This window comes from Girardinichthys multiradiatus, chromosome 14 (genome assembly GCF_021462225.1).
Source record: "Girardinichthys multiradiatus isolate DD_20200921_A chromosome 14, DD_fGirMul_XY1, whole genome shotgun sequence".
Taxonomy (NCBI): domain Eukaryota; kingdom Metazoa; phylum Chordata; class Actinopteri; order Cyprinodontiformes; family Goodeidae; genus Girardinichthys; species Girardinichthys multiradiatus.
In genome coordinates this window covers 27,204,419-27,230,364 of record NC_061807.1, presented here as the reverse complement: position 1 = coordinate 27,230,364, position 25,946 = coordinate 27,204,419, and the positions used below count along the sequence as shown (strand labels likewise).

At 41.0% G+C, this 25,946-nt stretch overlaps 1 protein-coding gene across 4 annotated transcripts; it reads right to left on the bottom strand.

Annotated features, from left to right (window-relative positions):
- Positions 1–1,384: 1,384 nt before the first annotated feature.
- agfg2 (ArfGAP with FG repeats 2) lies at positions 1,385–25,635 on the bottom strand. Of its 4 annotated transcripts, XM_047385418.1 has the most exons (15): positions 23,815–23,927; positions 23,493–23,553; positions 20,946–21,039; positions 16,617–16,732; positions 15,161–15,305; positions 14,692–14,812; positions 14,512–14,616; positions 12,561–12,593; positions 8,544–8,798; positions 4,936–5,008; positions 4,784–4,827; positions 4,460–4,552; positions 3,864–3,983; positions 2,507–2,577; positions 1,385–2,391 (listed from the first exon to the last, which is right to left on the bottom strand). In XM_047385418.1, exons 2-15 carry the CDS (start codon positions 23,507–23,509, stop codon positions 2,344–2,346), a joined length of 1,335 nt encoding a protein of 444 aa, XP_047241374.1. In that variant the 5' UTR covers positions 23,510–23,553; positions 23,815–23,927; the 3' UTR covers positions 1,385–2,343. The 4 variants fall into 4 exon arrangements, with proteins under 4 accessions (XP_047241374.1, XP_047241375.1, XP_047241372.1 ...); XM_047385419.1 differs by lacking the exons at positions 23,493–23,553; positions 23,815–23,927 and adding an exon at positions 25,610–25,635; XM_047385416.1 differs by lacking the exon at positions 23,493–23,553 and having other exon boundaries at positions 23,815–24,210.
- Between the last annotated feature and the right edge of the window lie 311 nt (positions 25,636–25,946).

Genomic DNA, 25,946 nt, shown 5'->3' with positions numbered 1-25,946 from the left:
GTGTTGAAAGAAAAACCTTTTTAGGTTATTTGTTGTTTTACACAAACCAGAGCAAAACAGATCAGACTCTTTTATGTGTTTTTAACTTACATTTATGTATTTTTAGAATACAATGGTTGGTTATTTACTGAGTTAATAATTTTGATAAAATTCAGAAATAAAAATTGTAGCAAATTTGTAAGGAATTCTGCTTAAATAAACACAAAACTGGGTTTCTATGTGGTTCAGTTATCAGTGTGGCGAGGTGGTGATTTTAGGGCAGCTTTGCTGTGTCGGATAAAATGCCATGTTTCCATAGGTTTCTTTTTTTGTTTGTTTTTTTGGTCAATTGGACCTATAGCCTCACAGTAAACGGAATAAAAAGTAACCCCGGACTCTAAATTAGTGATAATATTCACTTTAGACAGAAACACGAACAAAACTCTTATTACATATTTATAAATAATATTAAAGCAAACACCTTCCCATTTTGCTTATCTAGTCTCAATCCCAATTTGTTTGCGTCTGTGCGAGGCTGTGCTGTGTTAACTTTCATCTTTATCGACTACTCTATGCGAACAACTGGAAATTCCCACAGCACGTGAAGGCAGCAGCCCTTCCACTCTCCATTGTGGCGTAAGATATGAGCCTTGGCGCTTCCAGGAGGTCCTTCCTGATCTATTTATTGTTAAAGAAAAATCCTTATCTGTCCTCTGTTGAAACGTGGACATATTGACACACAGACTCTGCAGATTCAGCAACTCTTTCCAAAGAACATTGATTAAAACAGCAGAAATTCTCCTGACAATGACGACATCAAGGGTGAACTCTGTAAATCTTTTGGAGTTCTCTTACGCTGTTATAAATAGAAAAATCAGACGTAAAACTGTTTTCTCGGTTGATAATCGCCTCTACAGCCATGCTACTCAGCGAAACCTCTAGTCCTCCTTTCTTCTATTAAATATCAGAAAAATAAAGCTGGAAAACCGAATTAAACTCTTCTAGATTGAAATAAATATTTTAAAATACCCCAAACGGGTACCATCTTCGTGCTGCATGCTCATGCAGTATGCATACTGTTATGCAATATGCATCCAAAAGTAACCTTGTGAAGGAGGGCAAACATAAAATTACGGTTTTGCGCCCCCTGCTGGTTAGCTAATTTACTACCATGGGGGAGAAACTACTCTTTATTGGGTACCATCATATTTTTTGTGTCAGCATGAATTGGTGGGAAAATTAATGGTGGATGGACTGATGGAAGTAAAAATGGACGGATGGATAAACGGATAAAATTCCAGTATTCTCCATGTGAACCCTTTTAAGTCAGCTTGAAATAGTCATCTAAACATGTTTCTATTATGTGTGAATAAAAATAACCAGAGACACACAGCAAGAGCCTCACTATATTAAGAAGTTGATTTTATGAACATGAATACTTGTCATTACAAAGAGGTTAATACATGAAACTCTTCTTTTTGGCAAAATTAAAGAAATAACCTTTGCCTCAATTAAAAAGAAAGAAAAGCATTTTGGTCCAGTACATGAAGCTGTGAAGTTTTTAGACATATTGTATATCTTTTTTTGTCTCTGAAATTTGCTTTTACATTCAGTAGCATCTCCTTTTAGCCCTATAAGCGCATGCAGCCTGAGAGTGAAGAACACTGATCATCACTGATCGATAATCTGACCAAAAATAAAAAAAACAGTGATAAATGCAAACATGTTCCACACACACGCACACACACTCTCGTCTTATCTTGAGTCGCTAATTCACATGCATCAGGAGGCTGTTAAAAATTATTTTCAGGGACTTGCGATGACAAGTCTCTGTCTCACCAGCTGAGCATAAGAGGTTTTAAAGCAGAGGATGTCCTTACCGGTGGGCTGTTTTTGCATGGTGTGTGTTTCTTTCCTTATTTATTTATTTTTTTGTTGCACCTATAAGCAGGAGATGAAAGCACAATAGCAGCAGCAGCAGCAACATGTGTGTGTCTGATATAGTTCGTGGGCAAAATTATAGAGGCATTGTTCACTCGTGACTCCCACAGAGCCCTGAGGTGGCGTCTACTGTGACAGAAAAACACTCTATGAAACACACATTTGCACACACACGTACAGTTTCATTACTACATTCAGACGTTTTTCTGTTATTTTTCTTTCCCCCACAAACACGTAAACACTGACACAGAGGTGAAAAAGAGGCAGGGAGGGAGGGATAGAGGATGGTCCAATCTTCCCTAACAAGGTGAAAATACTCCAGAGGCTTTGAAGTGGCAGCAGCTCCTCAAGTTCACTCCTCCCTTGGTTCCCAGAGAAGTGAGGAGATGCGTCAAAGGAGGAGGTGGAGAAGAGACGGGGGGGTCAGATGAAAGGATTTTTCGACGTCCCGCGACTGGGGTACACATTCCCCTGCACAACAAGAGAGATGGGATGACAAACGGCAGCAACACCACCTCCTAAAGTTCTCACACAATGTGCACCAGAGATCCGTATTTCCCACTCGCTCTCCGGGCAGCGAACTCACCGTGAAAGGGTTCACAGACATGGGCCGATGGACTTTGGGCAGAGAGTCAGGCTCGGGGAATGAGGCAAAACCTGAAACAGAAGACGGAAACATGTTGGGTGGTGCAATTACGGCGTGCTGAAACAAGACCCCCTACAGAAGCTGCATTTTGATACTGGTTGTGTCAGTGGGTGCTCCTGCACTGCTGGCCAGTGGTTACTGGTTGGTGAATGACAAAAGACTTAGCAGATCAAGGATAAACGCTTTCGGGTCTGGTCTACAGTGCTTCCCTTGAACTCAGGTTATAACCACAAGCATGAATGTATTTTATTAGGATTTTATGGAACAGACCAACACAAAGCAGGACATAGTTGTCATTCATTTAATGCCAGTACAACCACAACAGCTGCCACATACTCCTGGGCAGAAGCAGACACTCCATCCTCCACGCTGGTCTTCATGCTCCCTTCTCAAGCGCACTGGCAAAAGCACAGATGCTTCCAGCCTTTCAAAATAAAAGCTCTCAGACGCTACGCTCACTAATTACATCGAAATTAATAAACACATTTCTTGACCAATCAATGGCCCAGTAACAATACAATCATGGTCCAAAACTGGTCCAAGGCCCAGTGGTTGAGGACCCCTGTGTTAGATGTTGCAAAGACCTGAGACTCAGGCAGAGGTTTTCTAGCAGGGCAACAACCATAAACATGCAGCCAGAGCTACAATGCAATGGTTAAGATAAAAGAGAATGGCCCAGTCAAAGTCCAGACCTAAATACAACTGAGAACCAGTGGCAAGAGATGAAAATGGAGCTTTAGCAAGTTTTGCAAAGAAGAATGGGCAAAACCTTTATTCTCTAGATGTGCAAAGCTGGTGAAGACATACCCTTAAAGTAAAGTCAAGCAAAGAGCGGTTTTTCAAAGAACAAAGTATTGACTCAGAGAGTCCTGTCAATTATTAAAACCATTAAGTATGTTGTTTTAAGAATCTGACTGGGAGTAATATTGATGTTTCAAAGCGGCCCAATGCACCAGCTCCCCGGTGACCCAGTATGGAAGAAGTGAATAAAGAAAATCCAGCCACAGTCCTGACATTAATCTGAAAGAGAATTTGTGGAGGGTGCTAAAAATTAAGGGAATGCCAAGGAGGCCTTCCAACCTCAAAGAGTTGAAGCTCTTCATCAAAGATAGATATTCAAAATCCCAGGAGAAACATGAAAAAAACTGCTCAGCAAATGTAAGAAGGGTCCGTAATGCCAAGAAAGATGTTTTCATTTCTTATTGAGAAGAATAATAAAAACAGCATTAATACAGTTTATTTTATGCTCCCCACAGCACATAAGATGTGGCACTAGGTCAAATAAAACAAATCTCACCGTTGGTTTCTTGATTGGTGGCTGACTCGTGGTGAAATGCATTCTGGGTGGAGGGAGCCGGGAAGGAAGCGGATGGAGGGAAAACGGATGTGGGCGAAGTGACGAACGCACTGGAGTCACCTGGAGAGAAGAACGACCCAAATCAGATGCACAAGCTATTGTTATTAGCTGGTATCAGGTGAGGAGGAGACGACGGAGAGCTCCTCTCACTTTTCATTCCTATGTTGAACAGAGAAGTAACAGCACTGTGGAGACGCTAATATTTCGCTTTATGGTTTTATTCAGATACATACTAGGTGCTGACCATTTTTCTAAGTGCATGGTTATCCTCTCTGTTTTACTACTAAATTGTAACAAAAATAGTTAAAAACATAATTAAAGTTTCATACCATAAACCTAGAATTAGCTGGATCTTAACTGCTTTATAGGTAGAGTAGACTACCTAACATACAGTACAGTTGAAACGTTTTAAAGCAGCACTAGTTTCTTTACCATTTGTTTCCAAGCGGCCAGACCCGTTTTCAACTTTGACTGTTTTTTACTGATGGAATGTGAAATAGTTTAATGCTTCTGCAAGGCACTGACATGAGGCTTACCTCCTGAGGCGGTACTGAAGGGGTTACTGGGGGAGAGGGCAACAGGCTGCTGGGAAGCCGACCCGGAGCAGGAGCTGAATGGGTTGGGGAAATCTGAGACACACAAGAAGAACAGGAGGAGGAAAGGGGGAGGAGAAGAAGATAGGGAGATAATTCACCATGAGCTGGGTTAACAGGGCAAGTTCCTGCCAATTCAGATTAACTACACTCTAAGTCTCAGCACAATGAGTGGTGTTGGACATCCCCTTTACGATTAAAGGGCTGAATGTAAATGCAGCACAGCCTGGCGGGTAGGAATTGATGCAGTTTGTGCTCTTTACTCACTTCCAAAAGTTTGGGAGTTGGAAACGGCATCGACTCCAGGGGAGCTGGGGGAGGGGGTTGCAGAAAAGAAAAACATGAATTGATCAGAGTCTGACCTTTAAAGGGCACCAAATGTTACATCACGTTAACATAAAGCTGTTTTTCTTTCATACCTGGCTGGAGTGGAGCTGGACGAGAGCCTGCTGCCAAAGATAGAGCTGTACTGCGGAGGGCCACTAGGTGGAGCTGCAAGCAAGCATTTCACACAGAAAAACACATCACAACATGACCTCAGGCCTGTAATTGACCCTAATTTAAAAGATCAAGTGTTATTATTACCTTAAAATGTGAGTAAAGCTCTGACAAAGGGCTCAAACTGTTGTCTTGCAGTGTGTGAGTCATCAAGAAAAATAAGAGTTATCTAAATCTTGAATAAAAAAATTATTTCTGCGTTCGGCCTGATATGGATCAAAGTCAGCTGGAGCAGAAAATCAATAACAACCTCTCCCTGCCTGACAGAGGAGGCTGTGATGAAGCTGGAAAACAACAACAAGGCTTCTTGTGGAAAGCTCCAGGGCTCCTCACATGCATTGAATCCATTAAAGCAGCCAGCTTGGTATTTAGATAAACACAGCCAATCACTTTAAAATGAGTCAACAGGGTCCTTTGAATCCAGTGCAAGTTCTGGAGTAAACACAATGAGCTGCTACAAGTCTTGGCATCTGAAACAGCGTTATGCAAGTGAACTGACTTGGCCATCAAAATCTGGATCACACACACTCTTAAACTGCCTCTGTTTTAGAGTCAGCGTAAACTCTCAGGTCCTGATCAAAACCCAAGACATTACCACAGGATGTAGTTTCACCAGCCACACCCTGCCTGATTTACTATGAGAACAAATAAATCAAGAAATTACCTAAACAGAACCTCTCTGACATCATGAAGTAGGCTGAAGGTTCCCAAAAAGCAACACATCATGTCTGATCTAAATAAAATTAAAGAACTGAATCTATCTTTCTGTAAAGTTCACGTCCTCATCTTCATTCTCGTCGTCTTCCGTTTCATCCAGGACTGGGTCGAGGGGGCAGCAGACTCAGTAGAGACACCCAGATGTCTTTCTCTCCAGATACCTCGTCCAGCTCCTCCAGGGGGAGCCCAAGGCGTTCCCAGGCCAGCCGAGAGACATAGTCCCTCCAGCGGGTCCTGGGCTGTCCCTTAGGTCTCCTCCCGGTGGGACGTGTCTGAAACACCGCCCTTGGGAGGCGTCCAGGAGGCATCTGGTATAGATGCCCGAGCCACCTCAACTGGCTCCTCTCAATGTGGAGGAGTAGCAGCTCTACTCCGAGCCCCTCCCTGATGGCAGAGCTCCTCACCCTATCTCTAAGGGAGTGCCCGGCAACCCTATGGAGGAAGCTCATTTCAGCCGCTTGTATCCGGGATCTCGTTCTTTCAGTCATGACCCAAAGTTCATGCCCATCGGTGAGGGTATGAACATAGACCGACCGGTAAATGGAGAGCTTTGCTTTTCGGCCCAGGTCTCTCTTCACCACAATGGACCGGCACAGCATCCCCATTACTGCGGCAGCCCGCACCGTTCCATCTGTCGATCTCCCGCTCCATTCTTCCCTCACTCGTGAACAAGACCCCGAGGTACTTAAACTCCTCCACTTGAGGCAGGAACTCCCCTCCAACCTGAAGAGGACAAGCCACCCTTTTCCGGTTGAGAACCATGGCCTCGGACTTGGAGAAGCTGATCTTCATCCCGGCCACTTCACACTCGGCTACAAACAGCCCCAGTGCCAAGCCAACCACAGCCAATAGGACTCCTTCTTAAGCTTGATAGCATTCCTTACTGCCAATGTCCACCACCGGGTTCAGGGATTGCGGCATCGACAGGCACCACAGACCTTATGGCCACAGCTATGGGCAGCAGCATTGACAATAGATGCGGAGAACATGGTCCACTCAGACTCTATGTCTCCAACCTCCCCCGGAATCTGGTCAAAGCTCTCCCTGTGATAGGAGTTAAATACATCCCTAACCAAGGGCTCCACCAGACCCTCACTATGGGCTTGGGCCTGCCAAGTCTGTCTGGCTTATTACTCTTCCAGCAGATCCAACTCACCACCAGGTGGTGATCAGTCGACAGCTCAACCCCCCCTCACCCGAGTGTCCAAAACATGTGGCCGAAGGTCTGAAGACACTACAACAAAGTCGATCCTCAACCTCCTGCCTAAGGTGTTCTGGTGCCAAGTGCACTGATGAACACCCTTATGCTTGAACATGATGTTCATTATGGACCATCCGTGACTAGCACAGAAGTCCAATAACGAAACACCGCTCGGATTCAGATCAGGGAGGCCATTTCTCCAGGTGTCATCGTCATTTCCCAAGTGGGCGTTGAAGTCACCCCCGACAGGGACACCAAGAAGGCCAGGTACTCCACACTACAGCTCGGCCCGTAGGCCTTCTACTCTCTTCCAGATTAGAAGAGAGTCCAGCCCTTCTCAAGGAGATGGGTACCAGAGCCCACGCTGTGCGTGGAGGTGAACCGGACTATTTCTAGTCAATATCTCTCAACTTCCCACACAAGCCCCCCCGCAAGGTAACATTCCACGTCCCTAGAGCCAGCCGAAGCATCCGGAGATCTGCCCGGCCGGGTCACACAAGGAGCACCCGGCCACCAGGCGCTCTCCGACGAGTCCCAACTCCAGGCCTGGGTCCAGGGCGACGTCACGTCCCTCGATTGTGTGGTCCTCATGAGGGTGTCTTGAACTGCTTCCATGGCACCAAGGGCATTTAAGCCCCAGACAACATAGCCTCTAGGATCATTCGAGCACTCAAACCCCTCCACCACGTTAAGGTGGCGGTTCAAGGGGGGGAGTCTGTAAAGTTTCACTAAATAATTTCTAAGGCTTTAGGACTCCAGTGAACGACAGTCATTATCCACAAATTGAGAAAATATGGAACAGTGGTGAATCTTCCCAGGAGAGGCCAGCCGACCATAATTACTTCAAGAACACATAAGCGACTGAACCAGAAGGTCACAAAAGAACCCAGCACAACGTCTAAAGCACTGCAGGTCTCACTTGCCTCAGCTAAGGTTAGTGCTCACAATTCAGCAATAAGAAAGACACTGGGACAAAAAGGCATCCTGAAGAGTTCAACCACTGCTGACCAAAACGAACATAAAGGCTTGTCTCACATTTGTCAAAAAGCACCCCGATGATCTCTAAAACTTGAGTGAATATTCTGAGGACTGATGAGACAAAAGTGTACGTTTTTGGAAGACGTGCATCCTGTTATATCTGTCTGAAACTACTTCTGCTTTTCACAATAAGAACATCATACTGACAATCAATTGTGGTGGTAGTGTGATGATCTGGTGTTGCTTTGCTGCTTCAGGACCAGGAGGACTTGATGTAATTTATGGAACAAAGAGTTTTGCTCTCTAGCAAAACATCCTGAAGGAGAATGTGCTGCCATCAGTTTCTGACCTCAAGCTCAACTGCACTTATTATTATTTAGGAGATTCATCTCAAATACATTAGCAAGTCCAGTTGTAAAAAGTACTTTATTTGTTAAACAAATTTGTCTTTTTCTTGGAGTCAGATAAGCATGGGGTCTTTATATTTATAGTCTGTTAAAGTGGTCTCGATCAAAAGCTCCCCAGACTTTTTAGAGGGTCACACAACATTTTTTTTAGACTTTGGCTTCTTAATCAAAGTTCAAATATAAATTGTTCCTTTTTTGTAAGATTACAAAGCATTGAGAGACAAACCTGCAGCTGAAGTCGTTTCTGAAAAGACATTGTCCAGCTGCAACACGGCAGCATACTTGTCCTGGTTGCTGGAAATGCTGATTGGTGGCGTTGTCTGGCTGACACTGACTGGCTGCTGCTGCTGCTGCTGTGGCTGGGACAGAGACTGGGGAAGGGATTGTTGTTGGGGATGGTTTAGACCTCCAAAATCCACGCTTAGAGACTTTGGGAAGGCTCTGAAGGGTCCTGTGACCCCTGAGACTGAAACTGTACGACCTGAGAATGAGGAAACAAACGCTAAAGATGGTGAACCATAACGTTTGGAGCTTTCAAACCTGCTGCGCAAACAACACTCTGACTTTTTGGTGAAATATACAAATATACAAATAACTTGTATAGAAAGTTATACGTTAGCAATATATACACAGTCATGGGAAAAATAATGATTGTCAGTACTGTCATTGGAAAAACTAGGTTCACCCTTGCAGCTTTTATAAGACGGAAAGCACTCAGCTAATTGATGATAAGCAAACATCTGGTTGAAAGTTCTTTGGACCGGTGAGACCAAAGTAGAGATATTTGGCTGTAATGAACAAAGCCATGTTTGGAGCACACACATCAAGCATGGTGGTGGAAGGGTGAATGTTTTGCAGCCACAGGATCCGAGCAGCTTGCGGTCATTGAGTGAACCATTAAGTCCTCTGTATTCTAGAGTAAAATTTGAGAACACTGCCGCTCGAACTGCAGGGCTTGTTGTACAGAAGAAAACTGCGGTCAAGTGAGCCGACAGTCAGAAATAGGCGGTCACGTCAGCCGACACCAGCTCTCTCTTAAAGATTAGCGTCGCGCATACAAGGTGCATTACGGTAATGGAGCAGAACGGTTGAGAAAATAAGAGGAAAACAGAAAAGTAACCTACAGAACATTTATATTAATTACATTTTTACAACTTTAACATTCATGTTTGAAGTAAAATAATAAATATTTAACTGTACAGTTTTGAAGAAATATCTTGTCAAAGTACCTCAAAATGCTCAACCATTATATGCATTTGTCCCACTTTCAGGAATTTATTTCTCCAAAACCAAGAGAGGTGACAACACAATCTCTTCATATTATATTAGAGGGTCATCTATATTATAACCAGAATTAGTATTTCATAATTTCACTGTAGATTTCTGGAGAAATACACAACTACCCCAACAAAGTACGACAAACGCTTCTTTTTGGTGAGGTCGATGAGATCCTGTGGGAAGTGGTCTGGACAGCTTAAAGTGCAAGAGCATCCAGCTCTTTTTCATCTCCTCAGCTGCTTACAGATGTCTGCAGGGCCACGGTGGAAAGCACTCTGTCTCAGCATGACAGTGTGGTGAGGGAACTGCACAGGAGAGGAAGTATCACGGGTTGTGAGGACAACACACAGGATTATGGGATGCCGTCTGCCCGACATGGGCTCGTTTTATACTACACTTGGGGTAGTTGTGTATTTCTCCAAACCTTTACAGTAAAATTCTGAAATATTAATTCTGGTTATAATATAGATAACCCTCTAATATAATCTGAAGAGATTGTGTTGTCATCTCTCATGGTTTTGGAGAAATAAATTCCTCAAAGTTAGGCAAAAGCAAATGCTGGTTAAGCATTTTGAGGTACATTGAGTTGTGTATTTCTCCAAAACTGTACAGTAAAATATTAAATATTTATTATTTTACTTCAAACATGAATGTAAAAGTTGTAAAAATTTAAGTAATATAAATGTTCTGTAGGTTACTTTTCTGTTTTCCTCTTATTTTCTCAACCGTTGCCAGGATCGGCGTCCTTTCTGCTCCATTACCGTAAAGCACCTTGTGTGCCCGACGCTAATCTTTAAGAGAGAGCTAGTGTCGTCTGACGTGACCGCGTATTTCTGACTGTCGGCTCACTTAACCGCAGTTTTCTTCTGTACAGTTGATGTCTCCTCACTGAAGCGACGCTGCAAGCCCTGCAGTTCGAGCAGAAGTTCAGAGGTGTGGGGGATCAGAGTCTGCCACTTTAGTCAGCTAACCAATAGGGAAACGTCTTACAGCGTTCGTCTTTAGACCCCGCCCAGGATGTTCATGTTTCCAGAACTCAAAATTCTTTGAGTTCAACCAAAAACAGAAAAAGAGCGAGTCGTAACCAAAGATTTTTGACATGCGCAAATAAAAGTTTATGTTTTGCAAATAACTTTTTTCTCTTCGTGAGAAAAAATGAGTCATTTTGATCAAAAAAAGTTTTTTCAAACTATTTTTTTTTCTCCACAAAATAAAATATTCCATTAAAAAATATATTTTACAACTCTGAAAGTTTTGATCACAACTTAATATTTTTTGATTGAGATTAGTTTTTTTTTATTGAGATTAGTTTTTTGTTCGAATAATATTGAGACAAATTTACCTCCATACATGAATTAATGTCTTCGGACCTCAATGAACTAAAGCAATATGAATCAAAATTACTACTTCAAGTTATTAAAGGTGGTTCGGCAAGCGAAGCAAGCATGGATTATAAAAACTGCTACACTTTTTTAAAATTAGGACAGTATATATTGCAAAATGTTGATTTCTAAAAATCAGTTTGGCTCTTTTTTCATTGCAGTTTAATGTCATTTTATGAAACCCTGTGGCTTCATTTTTGAAATCTTTCTTTACCCTGCTCTGCTCTCAGCTCATTGCACATAAACTTCAAGCAAAAGAAAATAATCTCACACTAAGTTGACATTTTTTATGCGGTGAAGATAAGTATTAGCTTAGAGCTTAGAGTGTGATAAATACAGAATACATTCAGTTTACTAAAAAAAAGTGCAGCAGAAAGCCAACATGATATTTAAAACAACTGTTAAGAGTCTAAGAATAGCCTCCATGTAGCGAGCAGCAGTTAGCCACAAAGCATGCTTGTATTAGCTGCTGCTTGCTTGCGGACAAAAATGAGAATCCATCTTCCCCTGTCAGCTGACGAGCCAGAGACAGAGACCAGACTTGACCTGATTCAGATAATCCACTGATATAAGGCATGCAACACTCATGCTGCATGTTTCTGGGCTTCGATGTCATCTTTAAAGTGTGTTTGTGAAGCTTCAGCTAGGCCCTATCTCTGCAAGCATACCTGAACTTCTAAGAATACTTGTTTGGAATGGGATTACAGCTGCGCCCCATATAGTTTTTAAGCGCTTCAACGTCAATGTGGTGCGAAAATATCAGCGCCTGGTGCTGACAAAGGTTGCAGCAGCAGGAGGCGCGGCCCAAAAATAGCCCCACTTTAAACTTGCTCTGTTCCCTCTGGGGGAACTGTGATTGAACGTGTCTCCTTGACCCTCCCAGCCCTCAGACCTAAGAATTGAAGTGGCAAACCTGACTGATGAAGAAAATTACTGACCCCAATTTCAGTAGGTGACGCTCATCTGCAGTGACTTAGATAGCTAAAAGGAGTGAAGACATCTTGCTCATCTGCTGTAACATATAGTGTCTTATAAAAGCATCCATAGCACTGGAACTTTTCTAAAGTTTTTCGGTACAACCACAAACTTTGATGCAATCTACTGGGATTTTATCTGATAAACCAACACAAAGTAGTGAACAACTGTGAACTGGGAGTAAAATGATACATGATTTTGAAATCTTTATTACTAATAAAAATCTGAATAGTGTGCTGTGTTTGTATTCTGCCTCCTATAGTCTGATATGCCTAAATAAAATCACTTGTATCCAATTTGCAGCTATAATTGCGGCAAAAGGTGATTTAGTATTGACTCAGGTAAAACTATGTGTCATTTTACTTTTGCTTTGCAATTAACCACTACTTTGAAATAAAATACATTAAAGTTTGCAGTTGTAATGTGACAAAATGTGAAAAGGCTCAAGAGGTTTGAATACTTTGCAGTTCTCTGTAAATTTACATGCATGTAAGGCTCAGCCAGCACTGACACATTCACAGATAGGCCATCTATTATAAATGAAACAGAGAGGAAGTACTTATTGATTCCAGCCATTTAGCACAAACCCAAAGAGCAATGAGTCTTACCTAAAGTGAAGTGGTTTTTGAACGAGCTACTGGCTATAAGATTGAAGGAAAAAGCAGGGAAACATCAGATAGACACAGAGAGAGAAAAGAGAAAGAAAAACGTCACTCATGTCAGATCATACTGTGTTTCCTGCTGCTTCCTGCTAACAGCTGAGCAGCCTGTTGGTGTTTTAAGATTCATGAAAAGCAAACCTTGTGTGGCAACAGGATGACACAACAAAAGCCTAAGAGAATATACAATGATCATTCTGAGGAACATGCAGAGTGTGACCCAGACACTATAGCTGTGTTCAAAATGTTCACTCGTTTACTATGTTGTGTTCAATTTTTAGAGACTGAGAAATGCATGGGTTAGACAGCTGGTTTTACATTTTAAACAGTACTCAGTACTTTAGCTGAAAACACCTTGTAACTAACCAGAAATGTCATCACAATACAATTTTCCGCTTTACACTTTTCCATTAGACCACAAATATAGAAGTTATCAACTTTTAAAAATCTCAAAATTAGCCATAAGAAGCTTAAAAATTTTAGTTTTTTCAGAACAGTTCTTAGAGAAGCAAGAGTTTGGTTGAAATGCAACTTGGTTTTTATGTTATAATTTACAACCTATTTTTGACCTGTTTAAATTTGAGACTTCAGGTCACAGATTTGGCTCCAGCACGTACTTATTATGAAAACAATCTCCTCTGACTCTGATGAGCAGCTTAACATGTCGAGGGAACTAGTGTGCTTGGATATTTTCAGAAAGTTCAAAAACAAAATCTGTATTTAGCCTAGAGTTGTGTTTGCATTAGTATGCTAACAGCAGTGTTAGCTGACATGCTAATGTTAATGTTGCCAATTTTTCCAAATATAAACACGTTTATTGTCTAGAGATATACTTATTTCATTGTTTGCAACATGGCAACTTTAACATTAATATTACCATTAGCTTACATGCTAATGCGAGGCTTGTCAATACTTATTTCAGGTTTCAAACTTTGGCAACATTAGCGTAACTTTAGCATTAGCTGACAGGCTAATGTTGACCAAGTTTTGGTAATTTAAAGAAGCATATTATTTAGAGACAATATATTTGTTTAGATTTTCAAACACATACTATGTAGAGATATAAACCTATTTTTATTATGGATCTATAGTATGTAGAGACAAGGCACTCAACTAGCAAAACTCAACATTAACACTAACAATAAATCATGGGCATGACGCTTGAGTTACCAAATTTCAGAAACTGAAATAAGTATATTACCTGTAGAAGTATATTATCTAAAGAGAATATACTTAACCCTAACCTTGCAATGCAATGGTTTAGATTAAAGCTAATTTTTGTGTTAGAATTGTTCAGTTAAAGCACTGAGCTCTCTTAAACCAATTCAGAATCTGTGGCAAGACCTGAACTATTTTCCAAAGAATAGATAGGAAACATTTTCAGATGTGCAAAGTTGGTAGAGATATACCCCAAACACCTGCAGCGACGACTGCACTGAAAGATGGTTCTAAAAGGTTTTTGGCTTAAGGGGGGCTGAAAACAAATGCACACCACACTTTTCTCATTTAATTTGTAAAATAAAAATATACAATTGAAAATCGTGTGTCAGTTTCCATCCACTTTACATTTTTGCACTAGTCTATGTTGGTCTGTCGCATAAAATCTATCAAAGTTCACAGGATTTTATGATTTTGTGTGTGTTTAGTGTCATTAAATGTGCAAAAGTTAAAAAAGGTAGGAATACTTTTGTAAGGGACTGTATAGTAAATGAGTGAGCACTTCAAGCACAGTTTATGTATATTTTCCACACAGTTCACCCCACCCAGTTACTATGAAAAAACACAGGGAGGGAATAAGTTTTTATAAAAGCGTGGGTTGTTCTCCTTCTCTTTCAAAACTTAATTAAACTGCCTTACATAGATCTACATTTTTCTAAAGAAGAGGGAAACCAAAGCCCACCTGATGGACGTGGGAGGGCGGGGAATGAGGGGCAGTGGCTCTGACCTCCCATTGCTGACGACAGGGAGCCTGGTCGCTGTCTTTCTATGCCGCACAGTGTGGGATCTGGATCACAGGAAAACAAAAACATGTGAAAAAACTTTATCCAACAAACACTAAATCCGACTATGAAGGACTAACCTTTTAGAGGGGGGTCTCGAAAGCTCTGAGAGCGCGAAGGTCTGGCTGTGAACGCGTCTATCCGGATGTCAGCGGGCGAGATGGTAGGAGCTCGATCCCATGATGGCAGCTGGGACTGAGACTGGAGGAAAAGAGATAAAAGAGGTAAAGAGAAAGAGAGTGAGAAGTGAAAAAGGCAGACAGGCTGAGTCTGTTTCATCATTTCTCAATAATTCATAAGCGGAGCCTTTGAAGTCAAGGCTACCAGGTCCTCCGGCTGCCCAATCTATCAGCCTCTCAGATACAGATAATTTCAGGTCATCTTTTCATCTGCTGTTCTCTTCACTTTTCTTGTACTCTCCGAATAACTTGCCTCCTTTCATTTCCTCTTTTCTGATGTATTTTTCACTTCTGCTCTCCCTTTCTTTCCCTTCTTTTATTGATTCTCCAAAACAATCTCCATCCACTTAATGCATTTCTAGCTTCTTACCAGTGGCCTTGTAGATCTGGCATTAGGTGGCAAATTATGAGAGGGGCCCTGGCTCAATAACGGACCATGGGAAGAGGGCACAGCTTGAATGCCGGGACTCCAGGGACCCTCCATGTCCCTACGGTTCTTGCTTTTAGAAAAATGCCTGTAAAAAGACAGGACAAACAGTTTGTTTGTCAGTATTAGCTTGAGTGTTTATTGTTATATCATTTATGATGCTTTAATTGATTTTTTGAATGTAAAGCACTTTTTAACTGTTGTTTAAAAAGGTGCTATACAAATGAAGTATTATTATTAGTATTATTAGTCTTGAAGAAAGCTTAGTTACAACCTGATATTAAAATTTAGAAAAAATAGTGATTAAAGTACAAAACAAAAGCAGCTATTGATTTTACTATGAAGCACAAAATTGAATGTAAAACTCAGCTCTCAAAACTGCTCATTCAGCATCAGCCTAAAGTTCACAGTTTATTACAGGTAACCATATTTTCAACAAATTTACCTTCACGATAAGCTGGAAGTATTCCCTAAAGAGCAAATATGGTCATATTTAAGAGCCAGAAAACCTGAAAATCTTGAATGTATGAAACTAGGGATGCACGATATATCGTCATTAACATTGGTAAGTTAGTAATTTTTTAACATATTGTATTGGTCCGATATTATTTCCATCTTTTTGCCGTTTGTGTTCTGGCGGTGGAGGTGGCTGGGCCATGTAGTATCTGGTTGGGCATGGGACAGTGATAATGACGCAGCACAAGATTGTGAGGTGTTGGCAACCTATTGCCAACACACAGAAAGGAAATAATAAGCAACTATGCTACATATGCTACCTTCTATGCAGGAAATGTGGGTGAGCTCTGTGAAAGTAAACACAGGCAGGGAGCAAGGATGTCTCCTCATCTATAGTATTTAAACAGTCTCTCGGCTGGAGACATTTTTTAGGGAATATGAATCAACTGATATCTTGGATTTTAGCAAAGCAACAACCTAAACCTGAGGGATGAGGACACAACACATTTTATCCCACGGATAATACAGATAGCTCAAGAAGGGAGTCAACAGCCAGACCATTGAAACTACCACAGCTTTTGTTTGTGAGCATATCACACAAGAAAATGCTCTTTTACAGATAATTAGCTCTAGAAGCACTGTTTGTTTTCTGTGTTTAAGCAAAATAACGACGAGAACGTTTGACTGCTGCTGCCATGTTTGTATTTGATCAGCAGAAAGGGAAGCTGTGTTTCCTGCTTTAAAAGTGAACATTTTTTGCATTTTATATAAAAACATTAACAAAACCACCTATTTTGAAGAACTGTCAAACTTTTTCCAGTCGGATAATTACTTACAATTAGATTAACCACAAAGTCATCAAAATAATCAAATGTTAGCAGCTTTATCTAGCTCTGTGCCTCTGAACGACCTTGTATTTTCAATAGTAGGGCAAGATTCTCACCATTTTTTCTTCTCATATTTATCCTGAAGAAACTCTTTAAACTTCTGAGGATCCTTCAGGTCGGGGCAGCCGTCGGCCTTTGGGTCAAATACACACAGCCAGGTTCTTCGACCAACCTGAACACACACACATTTTAAAAGTAAACAAAACCAAAAGGGGCAGTGTTGACTTGACTGAAGAGTTATGGTTGATTTTGTTTTAAAATTAGACCATAACCCCTATTCATTTTAGATACTGAATGAAACAGATCTTTTACAAAAACAAAAAAGGGATTATCTCATCAGCGATTCACCTGGTGCAAGAGTCAGAGCATGGCAAACAACATTGCCCGAACTGCCCATGAGTCACGACTGGTTAGTTCACTCTGATGTCAAAAGCAGTCTTGACCCTACACACCTCTGCTTCAATGCACATAAAGCTGGGCTCGGAAACACACTCAGATCTGGGTTACCATCAAACGGATCAGTACGCAGTCATGCTGAAAGCCTGACATACTTCATTCATCATCTGTGTGATGTAACCTATCTTTGTAGCTCCCAAAGTTGATGCTGTGAGAAACTCTCCCTCCATTTTTACATGATAATTTAATCACATTCCACTTAACATATGTACAAAATGATAAACAATGATTATGTAAACTGACCTATTAATATACTCGTTAAATAAGCTGCAGATCAGCTAATGTCGGGGTCTGTGAGTTAACTGTGTATTTGTGTTTGCCTGCAATTTACTCCACTTGGTCACTAGAGGGTGTTGGAGTTCACAGGTGCAGAAGAGACAGGTGCTTCGCATTGACTAATTAGATGTATTTAGACTGGAAGCTGCCAGCACTTCGATGCCTGAGTATTAGCCACCAGTGATTGTTTCCAGACGTGGTTGAGTTCAAGCTGGTTTCCAGACTATTTTTAAAGAGTGTTTTCTGACTTCTGGATAAGGATTCAAGTCTCCAATTATTTCCTCTGGATCAAGTTCAAGCTGGCAGCTTCCTGGCTCTTCGACCATCCGAATCAAATCATAAGCGAACCCTGTCCACCCTCCAACCAACTCTCACGCAAGTTCCTCCAACCTGTGCTCCACACCATCAATCCACTCTCATTACACAGTCCTGGATCAGAGCTCCTAAGGATCTACCTTCACAGAACTGCTCCGGTGTTGTGCTCTCAGACCCCGCATCTCTCATCCTTCTGGCGGTCCATCTTCTTCCCCCCAGTAAGCATAGAGACAAACTGACTTTACAATAACTGTTTATTTCCTCTGGTCTTACCCTCTCCCCATCTTCTGTGCAGTTGGAGATTTACCAGTCCAGGATCTCAAAATCAATTCTTTCCCGTGAAAATGAATCTTTTAAACTTACTATCTATGTCCTGAGTGTTATTCTGCCTGTGGGTCAGAGCAGTAACACAAACTATGACAGCTGAGGGGTACCAGTTGTCATAGCAATGTAACTGCAGCTCAACAGACTGAATTTTAGAGCTGATAAATATATTAAGTCACTTTTATAATACTGTGCCAATAACTCCAATAGCTGATTAACAGAAAACACAGAATAAATAAATTCCAGATACACCGATCAGGCTTTTCCTGGCCGATACAGATCTCTGGCCAGTTGGCTGATTGTCATCTCTGAAATAAATGGCTGAATTACTTAGAAATCATTAAGTCATTAAGTTTTCCTTGAGTGTAAACATTTTCCATACATTTTTTGGCCCAATTAAATGAAAAGCGTTCTGAAATTAAAAGATGAACACATCGACAGGCAAAAACATTAGGCAGATTTTTGTGGTGGGGGTGTTTTCTCTGACTTCACTATTATCCATGTTGGGCCACCAGCGAGCAAACAGTGTTGTTGTGGCTGTCCACAGAGTAAGATTGTGTAACTCTAAAGCTTCCTGTCAATCAAGCAGAAACTGACAGATCTCAACGGATGTTCAGTGGTGCAATACCAGTCCTCTGGGGTCACACTGTATGCGTAGCAGAGCAGATCTGTAAACACACTGCCATGAGTCACCTGAAATGTCACCAACACCAGGTTCTTATAGGAAGATCCAGAGGCTACTGCTTCAGCCAGCTTATTTCCCCCCCAATAGTGCATAGATGTTTGATCGTTAAAAAAATATATATAACACATAAATAAGATATAGCCAAATAAAATATAACCAGAGTTCCAGGGATTATGGCTCTGATTTTACTGGTACTGGCAGTAGAGAAAACACAAACCCACACAGATTAATCTCTCTCTAAAATATGGATTATACTTTTAAAAAAAAAGCACCAATTTCAGCCTTGGAGGCAAACTCTGATTTACAATGTTTTTGAAGCTCTCAGTCGCAGATTTCTATTGAGGTCAATTTTATTTAACTTTTTATAATTAACAATAATTAAAAGAGTATAAACTTACTTATGTCCTAGTCACAAATCAATTAAAATTGCATATGTTAATCGTATAACATTCACATGAAAAACAAATTTATAGTTTCTAAAAAACAGTATCAGGTTATAGAACTTTTTGTCTTTATAAATAACATCCTTCAGGCTTTTGGACAAAGGTATTTAGGGTGTATTTTGTTTATTGGACAATTATAGCTCTTTAACTTTCTTGTCTTTCAATGACTTGTTTGAGTATTTATTTTTCCTAAGATGGAATGACCATAAGATAAACTTCAGTGATTGAAAAATCAACACCACCAAACAGGATTAGGTACACAAGTTTGAAATTCCTCAACTGTATACACCAAATTATTCAGATAAATGTCTCTTATCAAGTTGCACCCTTGTTGGCTTTTAAACACCCCTGATCCAAAAAAGATACCTTTAAGCTCAATAGAAATTTGCAGGTACCCACTCAGAGAAGCCAAAGGCCTTTTGGAGAAAGGTTTATTGGTCAGATTGACCTATTTGCCCAGAAAGACGAGAAATGTATTTGAAGCTAAGAACAGTGAAGCAACTGTCAAGCGTGGTGGTGGTTGCATCATGCTGAGGGTTTGCTTTCCTGCAAATAGTATTTTCTCATTAGACAAAGACAAAAAATACAGACTTTGGCTAACTCCACAAACCTTAAACCAACAGCTAGATGGCTAAAATCTGACACAACACAGATTTTACCAGCAGCTAACTAAGCATTCTTTAGTTATTAAATAATATGACACCAAGGAAAGTCTGCTATTAGCATGATTTAGCTGCTTTGGCAAGGAGTATCCAAAGACCAGACAAAAAAAAAAAAAATCCCATCCAGTAAAACAATCTGCCGATTCCAGTTACTTGCTGAGGATCTAAGTAAAATGATTTACTAACTTGATTGTAATTGCACACGTCAATTTTTCAGTGTCTGTTACCTATCAGGCTTTAAAAATAGTTTTAACACCTCCGTTTAAAGAAAAGCAGCGAGAAAGAAAACTATGATTTATTGTTCAATTTGTTGGAATTTATTTATTAATGTTGCTGTAAATGTATATGTCAGGTTTTATTTGTGAGTCACCAGTCTTTGCCTAGTGTGTCTAGTTTAAAAAAATGGTCAGTTTCAGTTACTTGCAAAGAAAATCAGTGTGTTCATAAAAGTTTGTTCCTTAAGTCCACAATTTCTTTCCTACAACACAGAAGTTTATAATAAATTGTGCAAGTGTTTAAAATAATAGGAAGAAAGAAGACTTTGATTTGCTGTTTGAATTGTTGGATTTAGATCGGATTTAGGATTACTGTAAATGTGGACATTTGACTTTTAAATGTAGGTTACTAGTCTTCAAGCCCTTCGTGCTTTAAAACGGAGTAAAATCCAGTCAGCTGGTGAGCAGTCAGTGCATTGCCAGTAAAAATAACATGTTTTTCCCTCACATTGCTGTCATAAACAACTGTTTGACTGGTTTTTGTTTCAACATTCCTCATTATGTAAAATATGTAACATTACATTGTAATTAAAACAAAAGACGTAGTTTCCAAAGGGGTGAAATCAGACGTGCTTAAATTACATGAGTCCTGTGGGATATAAAAACTGGTCCTTTTGTCTCTTTAAGCAACATGAGCTCAGAGTGTTTTACAAAACAGCCATCCACTGTCTTTCCCTATTCCAAGATCTGGACACAGGGTCAACAGGTCCAGGAGTGAAACCCATACACCCCTTTCCCCAGAAAAACTCTCCAGCTCATTCTGGAGGCATTCCAAGGACAGAAGTAATATATAGGTTCTCCAGCGAGTTCTGGGTGTGCTCCCTTCTGGACACACAGGCACCCAGGAGGTATCCTAAGAAATAAAATAAAAGACCAACCTACTGGCTCCATCTGGCAATAAAACAGGAAGAAACTCAATTAAGAGGTGATAAGATGGAGCGTCACCTACCTCATTGCCATGATTCTGCAGAAATTCCACTTCCTGTTGGGAGAACGTTGTCATGGAGATGGATTTGACTCTGTGGGGAGGGTTGAGGCCTCTCCTGGGATGCAGAGGAAAAATAGAAAAAGTAACAAAACAATATATATATATATATAAATATATATATATATCAACCAGGCAAACGGTGAGTATAAGTGAGTATACATGTCTGGGACAGTTTACAAGTGCATCTTAATAAATTAGTAGACTGTCAAAAAGTAGATTTTTTTCAGCAATCCAATCCAAAAAGTAAAAATCCTTTTTTTTTTTTATCAATTATTAGACACTAGACATTATTGAAGTGTTTTTTTCTGTTAACTTTGATGATTATGGCTTACAGCTATTAAAAAAAAACATAATTTAATTTGTCATAATATCTGAATATTACATATATATATATATATATATATATATATATATACAGGGGTTGGACAATGAAACTGAAACACCTGTCATTTTAGTGTGGGAGGTTTCAAGGCTAAATTGGACCAGCCTGGTAGCCAGTCTTCATTGATTGCACATTGCACCAGTAAGAGCAGAGTGTGAAGGTTCAATTAGCAGGGTAAGAGCACAGTTTTGCTCAAAATATTGAAATGCATATAACATTATGGGTGACATACCAGAGTTCAAAAGAGGACAAATTGTTGGTGCATGTCTTGCTGGCGCATCTGTGACCAAGACAGTAAGTCTTTGTGATGTATCAAGAGCCACGGTATCCAGGGTAATGTCAGCATACCACCAAGAAGGACGAACCACATCCAACAGGATTAACTGTGGACGCAAGAGGAAGCTGTCTGAAAGGGATGTTCTGGTGCTAACCCGGATTGTATCCAAAAAACATAAAACCACGGCTGCCCAAATCACAGCAGAATTAAATGTGCACCTCAACTCTCCTGTTTCCACCAGAACTGTCCGTCGGGAGCTCCACAGGGTCAATATACACGGCCGGGCTGCTATAGCCAAACCTTTGGTCACTCATGCCAATGCCAAACATTGGTTTCAATGGTGCAAGGAGCGAAAATCTTGGGCTGTGGACAATGTGAAACATGTATTGTTCTCTGATGAGTCCACCTTTACTGTTTTCCCCACATCCGAGAGAGTTACGGTGTGGAGAAGCCCCAAAGAAGCGTACCACCCAGACTGTTGCATGCCCAGAGTGAAGCATGGGGGTGGATCAGTGATGGTTTGGGCTGCCATATCATGGCATTCCCTTGGCCCAATACTTGTGCTAGATGGGCGCGTCACTGCCAAGGACTACCGAACCATTCTTGAGGACCATGTGCATCCAATGGTTCAAACATTGTATCCTGAAGGCGGTGCCGTGTATCAGGATGACAATGCACCAATACACACAGCAAGACTGGTGAAAGATTGGTTTGATGAACATGAAAGTGAAGTTGAACATCTCCCATGGCCTGTACAGTCACCAGATCTAAATATTATTGAGCCACTTTGGGGTGTTTTGGAGGAGCGAGTCAGGAAACGTTTTCCTCCACCAGTATCACGTAGTGACCTGGCTACTATCCTTCAAGAAGAATGGCTTAAAATCCCTCTGACCACTGTGCTTGACTTGTATATGTCATTCCCAAGACGAAGTGACGCTGTATTGGCCGCAAAAGGAGGTCCTACACCATACTAATAAATTATTGTGGTCTAAAACCAGGTGTTTCAGTTTCATTGTCCAACCCCTGTATATATACACACACACACACACACACACACACATATATATATATATATATATATATATATATATATATATATATATATATATATATATATATATTTACAGAGTGCTGTGTTCATGATGATAAAATGTTTGATAAGAAAATGAAAGGAAATTGAGTAAGGAAGGGAAAAGTGTGGTAGAGAAAAGGGCACAAGCAACAGGGATGACATGAATATGGAAAGAGTGCTCAGGACCAGTCCAGTCCTTTTTCATATTTGGCCCTTTTCGGGTCTGGAAGCACTGCCAGCCACAGTGCACACCTCATGATTCTCCCTCAAACCCTTAAAGGGGATTTAATTCACAATCCTCAAGGTTGTGCAACTTTCTTCTACCCCACTTTTTCCTTCCACTAAACTTTCCGTTAATGTGCTTGGAATTAATTTATCTAGATAACATATGAGCTTTTTTTTTTTTTTTATTCAGTCACTGAAACAAATGAACTGGTCAAAGATATTCTAATTTACCAAGACTTACGGTGCTAAGTGGATGAGGAGCAGGTGGGAGGGGATTTATTTGACACGTGACTGTGGGAACAGATTTATTTAGGCAAAAGGTGTCTCTGTGTAAGAGAGAGAGAGGACCATATGTTTACGGTAACCAGAGCCTCCTACTTTCTTCATGCTGGGGGACACAAAGTGGGACACTGCTGTGCAAGATTGCGCAACATCTAACAACCCCGTCTTCCTGTGGAGTGGTGAGACTGATCATGCAGAACAAACTGTAAACACACACATTCACGCCAACATTTGAAGAGGGTCCTGGAGAAACAGAAGAGGGTGTCAAACCTGCACCATGACGGCATAAAAGCTGGAAAATGACCAACTAGCGGTCTGTCGTTTTATGAAGCTGCTGGGAGGACAGGCAGAGAGAGAGACAGAGGCAGACACTGCGTAAATTAATGTGCGCGCACAATCATCATCATCACCCAGGGCTGCTGCACCAACACCCGCCTGTTAATGTTGGGGTGGAGGGGTATAAAATAATACCCTACTCTGCACGTAAGAGTCTGGGCGGTGCACGGTGCAATCTCAGGCCTGGTTAGTTTTACTCCACGGCTCTGTCCGCATCTGTTAGTCCTGAATGTGCAGAAACGACTCGGTTACTCACAGCATTCCGGAGCACGACGTGCAGACGAAGGTGCCCACCGTGATGTCGGTGTATGTCACTCCGGGCTGGTTGCACTCGAAGCAGTGTTTGTTTACCCCAGACTGGGCCAGCTCCCGAACCTTGCGGGAGCAGATCTCCTGGTTATCCCGGTGCTTTCGGTTCGACATGGTTCTATCTGGCCGGTGCCAGCAGAGACAGGCTGGGAGCGGTATGAAAACACCTCCTCCTCCTCACCCTGGAGCCCCTCGGATCACTGCTCGGAGCGCCTCACGCCCCGCATTATAGGAGAGGCTTTTCTGCCGTTTCGCCCTGGAGCAAGGCTACTCACACAGGAGAGAAGCGGCAAGTTGGACAGCAGGGGCAGGAAAACACGCAGGAAATACTGCAGATGTACTTCAGAATAAAATCCCACAACAAGTGGCGCTTTTAGTGTCATTTTTGCTCTTTGAAGTTATGTTCCAATATAAACGCTGTCTTTTATTGTAGATCAAAATATTTTCCAAGTCATTTTTGATCTCAGTAATTATATTGTCCATTTTCATTTAATGTTCAACTAAATCTTATTTCTTTTTTTTACTATTTCTATTTATTAATTTGGTATCTCTCCCATCCATCCATTGCGTAAACCTGCTTATCTTTGCTGGGTCGCAGCAGGGGCTGATATCTGTCTGTCATTAGGCCTGCTCATAAACGAAGTCATTAAATCTGCCTTTTTCCATCTGAGGAGTACCACAAAGGTCAGATCAATCCTTTCACCTAAGAATGCAGAGATGCTTATTCATGTCTCTGTCTCTTAAAGATTAGATTATCGTAATGCTGTTTTATCAGGTCTACCGAGGGAGAGTCTTTGAGGCCTTCAAGTGGCTGTGGAAATTTGTTTCGGTACTTGTAAAAGTGTTTTGCACCCCACGGCCACCGTACGCAAGGGCTTTGACTGGTACCAGCAAACTCTGGCTTCCAATAGGCTAAAGCAGATTATAAGGTCCTACTTCCTCCCATAGTCTGAAAACATGAATGTTAGGTTGTTCTCTTTAAATTGTTCTTAGGTCTGAACGGGTGTGTGCATGGTTGTTTGTCCTGAGTGTCTGTGTTGCCCTGTGATGGACTGGCGATCTGGCCAGGGTGTCTCACACCTGTGGAGATACTCACCAGCTCCCTGTACAAAGAAGCAAGTAACATGGATTGATGTTTTTATCTTTACTCTAATCTTTGATTTTATTTTTTGTTATTTTATTGTTATTTTAGTTGGATTTATCGTCAATTTGAGTGTCTTTGCTTTTGAATTATTTGTACTTTTGCCATTGTTTTCATTCTTTGTAAAGCACTTTGATTGAAAGCGCTGTACAGGTACACGTATTATTATTAATTTGAAAATCCTACCGGATGTGAAGTACCACATTTTGTCCAGCCTGGTTCTTGGACAGGCGCTTTGGGGATCTCCTGTCAAAGGCAAACAAGAACCTGTCGAGAAGCCAAGTTTTACTGAAGAATAGAAAAACAACCCCTTTATCTGTGGGGGCAAAGAGACCGTTTGGCCCAGCTGATTGCGCTGTTTGTGTTTGCGCTCTGAGTGCGTCATTTACGCACGCACACATCCAAACATTATTTTTCGCAGCGTTACAGTTGACGCGGCTGCGCGCTTTCAAAAGTCTGCTGGCTCGTTCAGATGTTTTATCTGAGGAACTGAAATTATTAAATTATTTAGGTGGTCATAAGACCAACAAACATTGTTGGTTAAAAACAAAAGAAATAAGAAATGTTATGATGAATATATAATATAGAATAATATACTCACACTTTCCACATATTAAAGATTGGCCATGAAGTGATGTAATTATGTATTCAATTGTTTGTTTATACAAATATCTTAGCAACAGCAGAACTCACTACCCCCTTTCCGTGACGTCTGATTTCAAAAGCTTGTTTATCTTTTTCCTCAGAAAGTGATAGAAACTGTTTAATTACTCAGGCGGTCCGTGAAGGCGTCACTAAACTTTAATCTGCGACGGACAAACTTCGAGCTCACAACCAAATCTGAAACAAGAAAAGACCTGAAGCAGGAAAAACATCCAGTTACATTCTTTTCAAATGAGTGGAGTCCTGCAAATATGGCCCTGGTCAGCAGGGGGAGC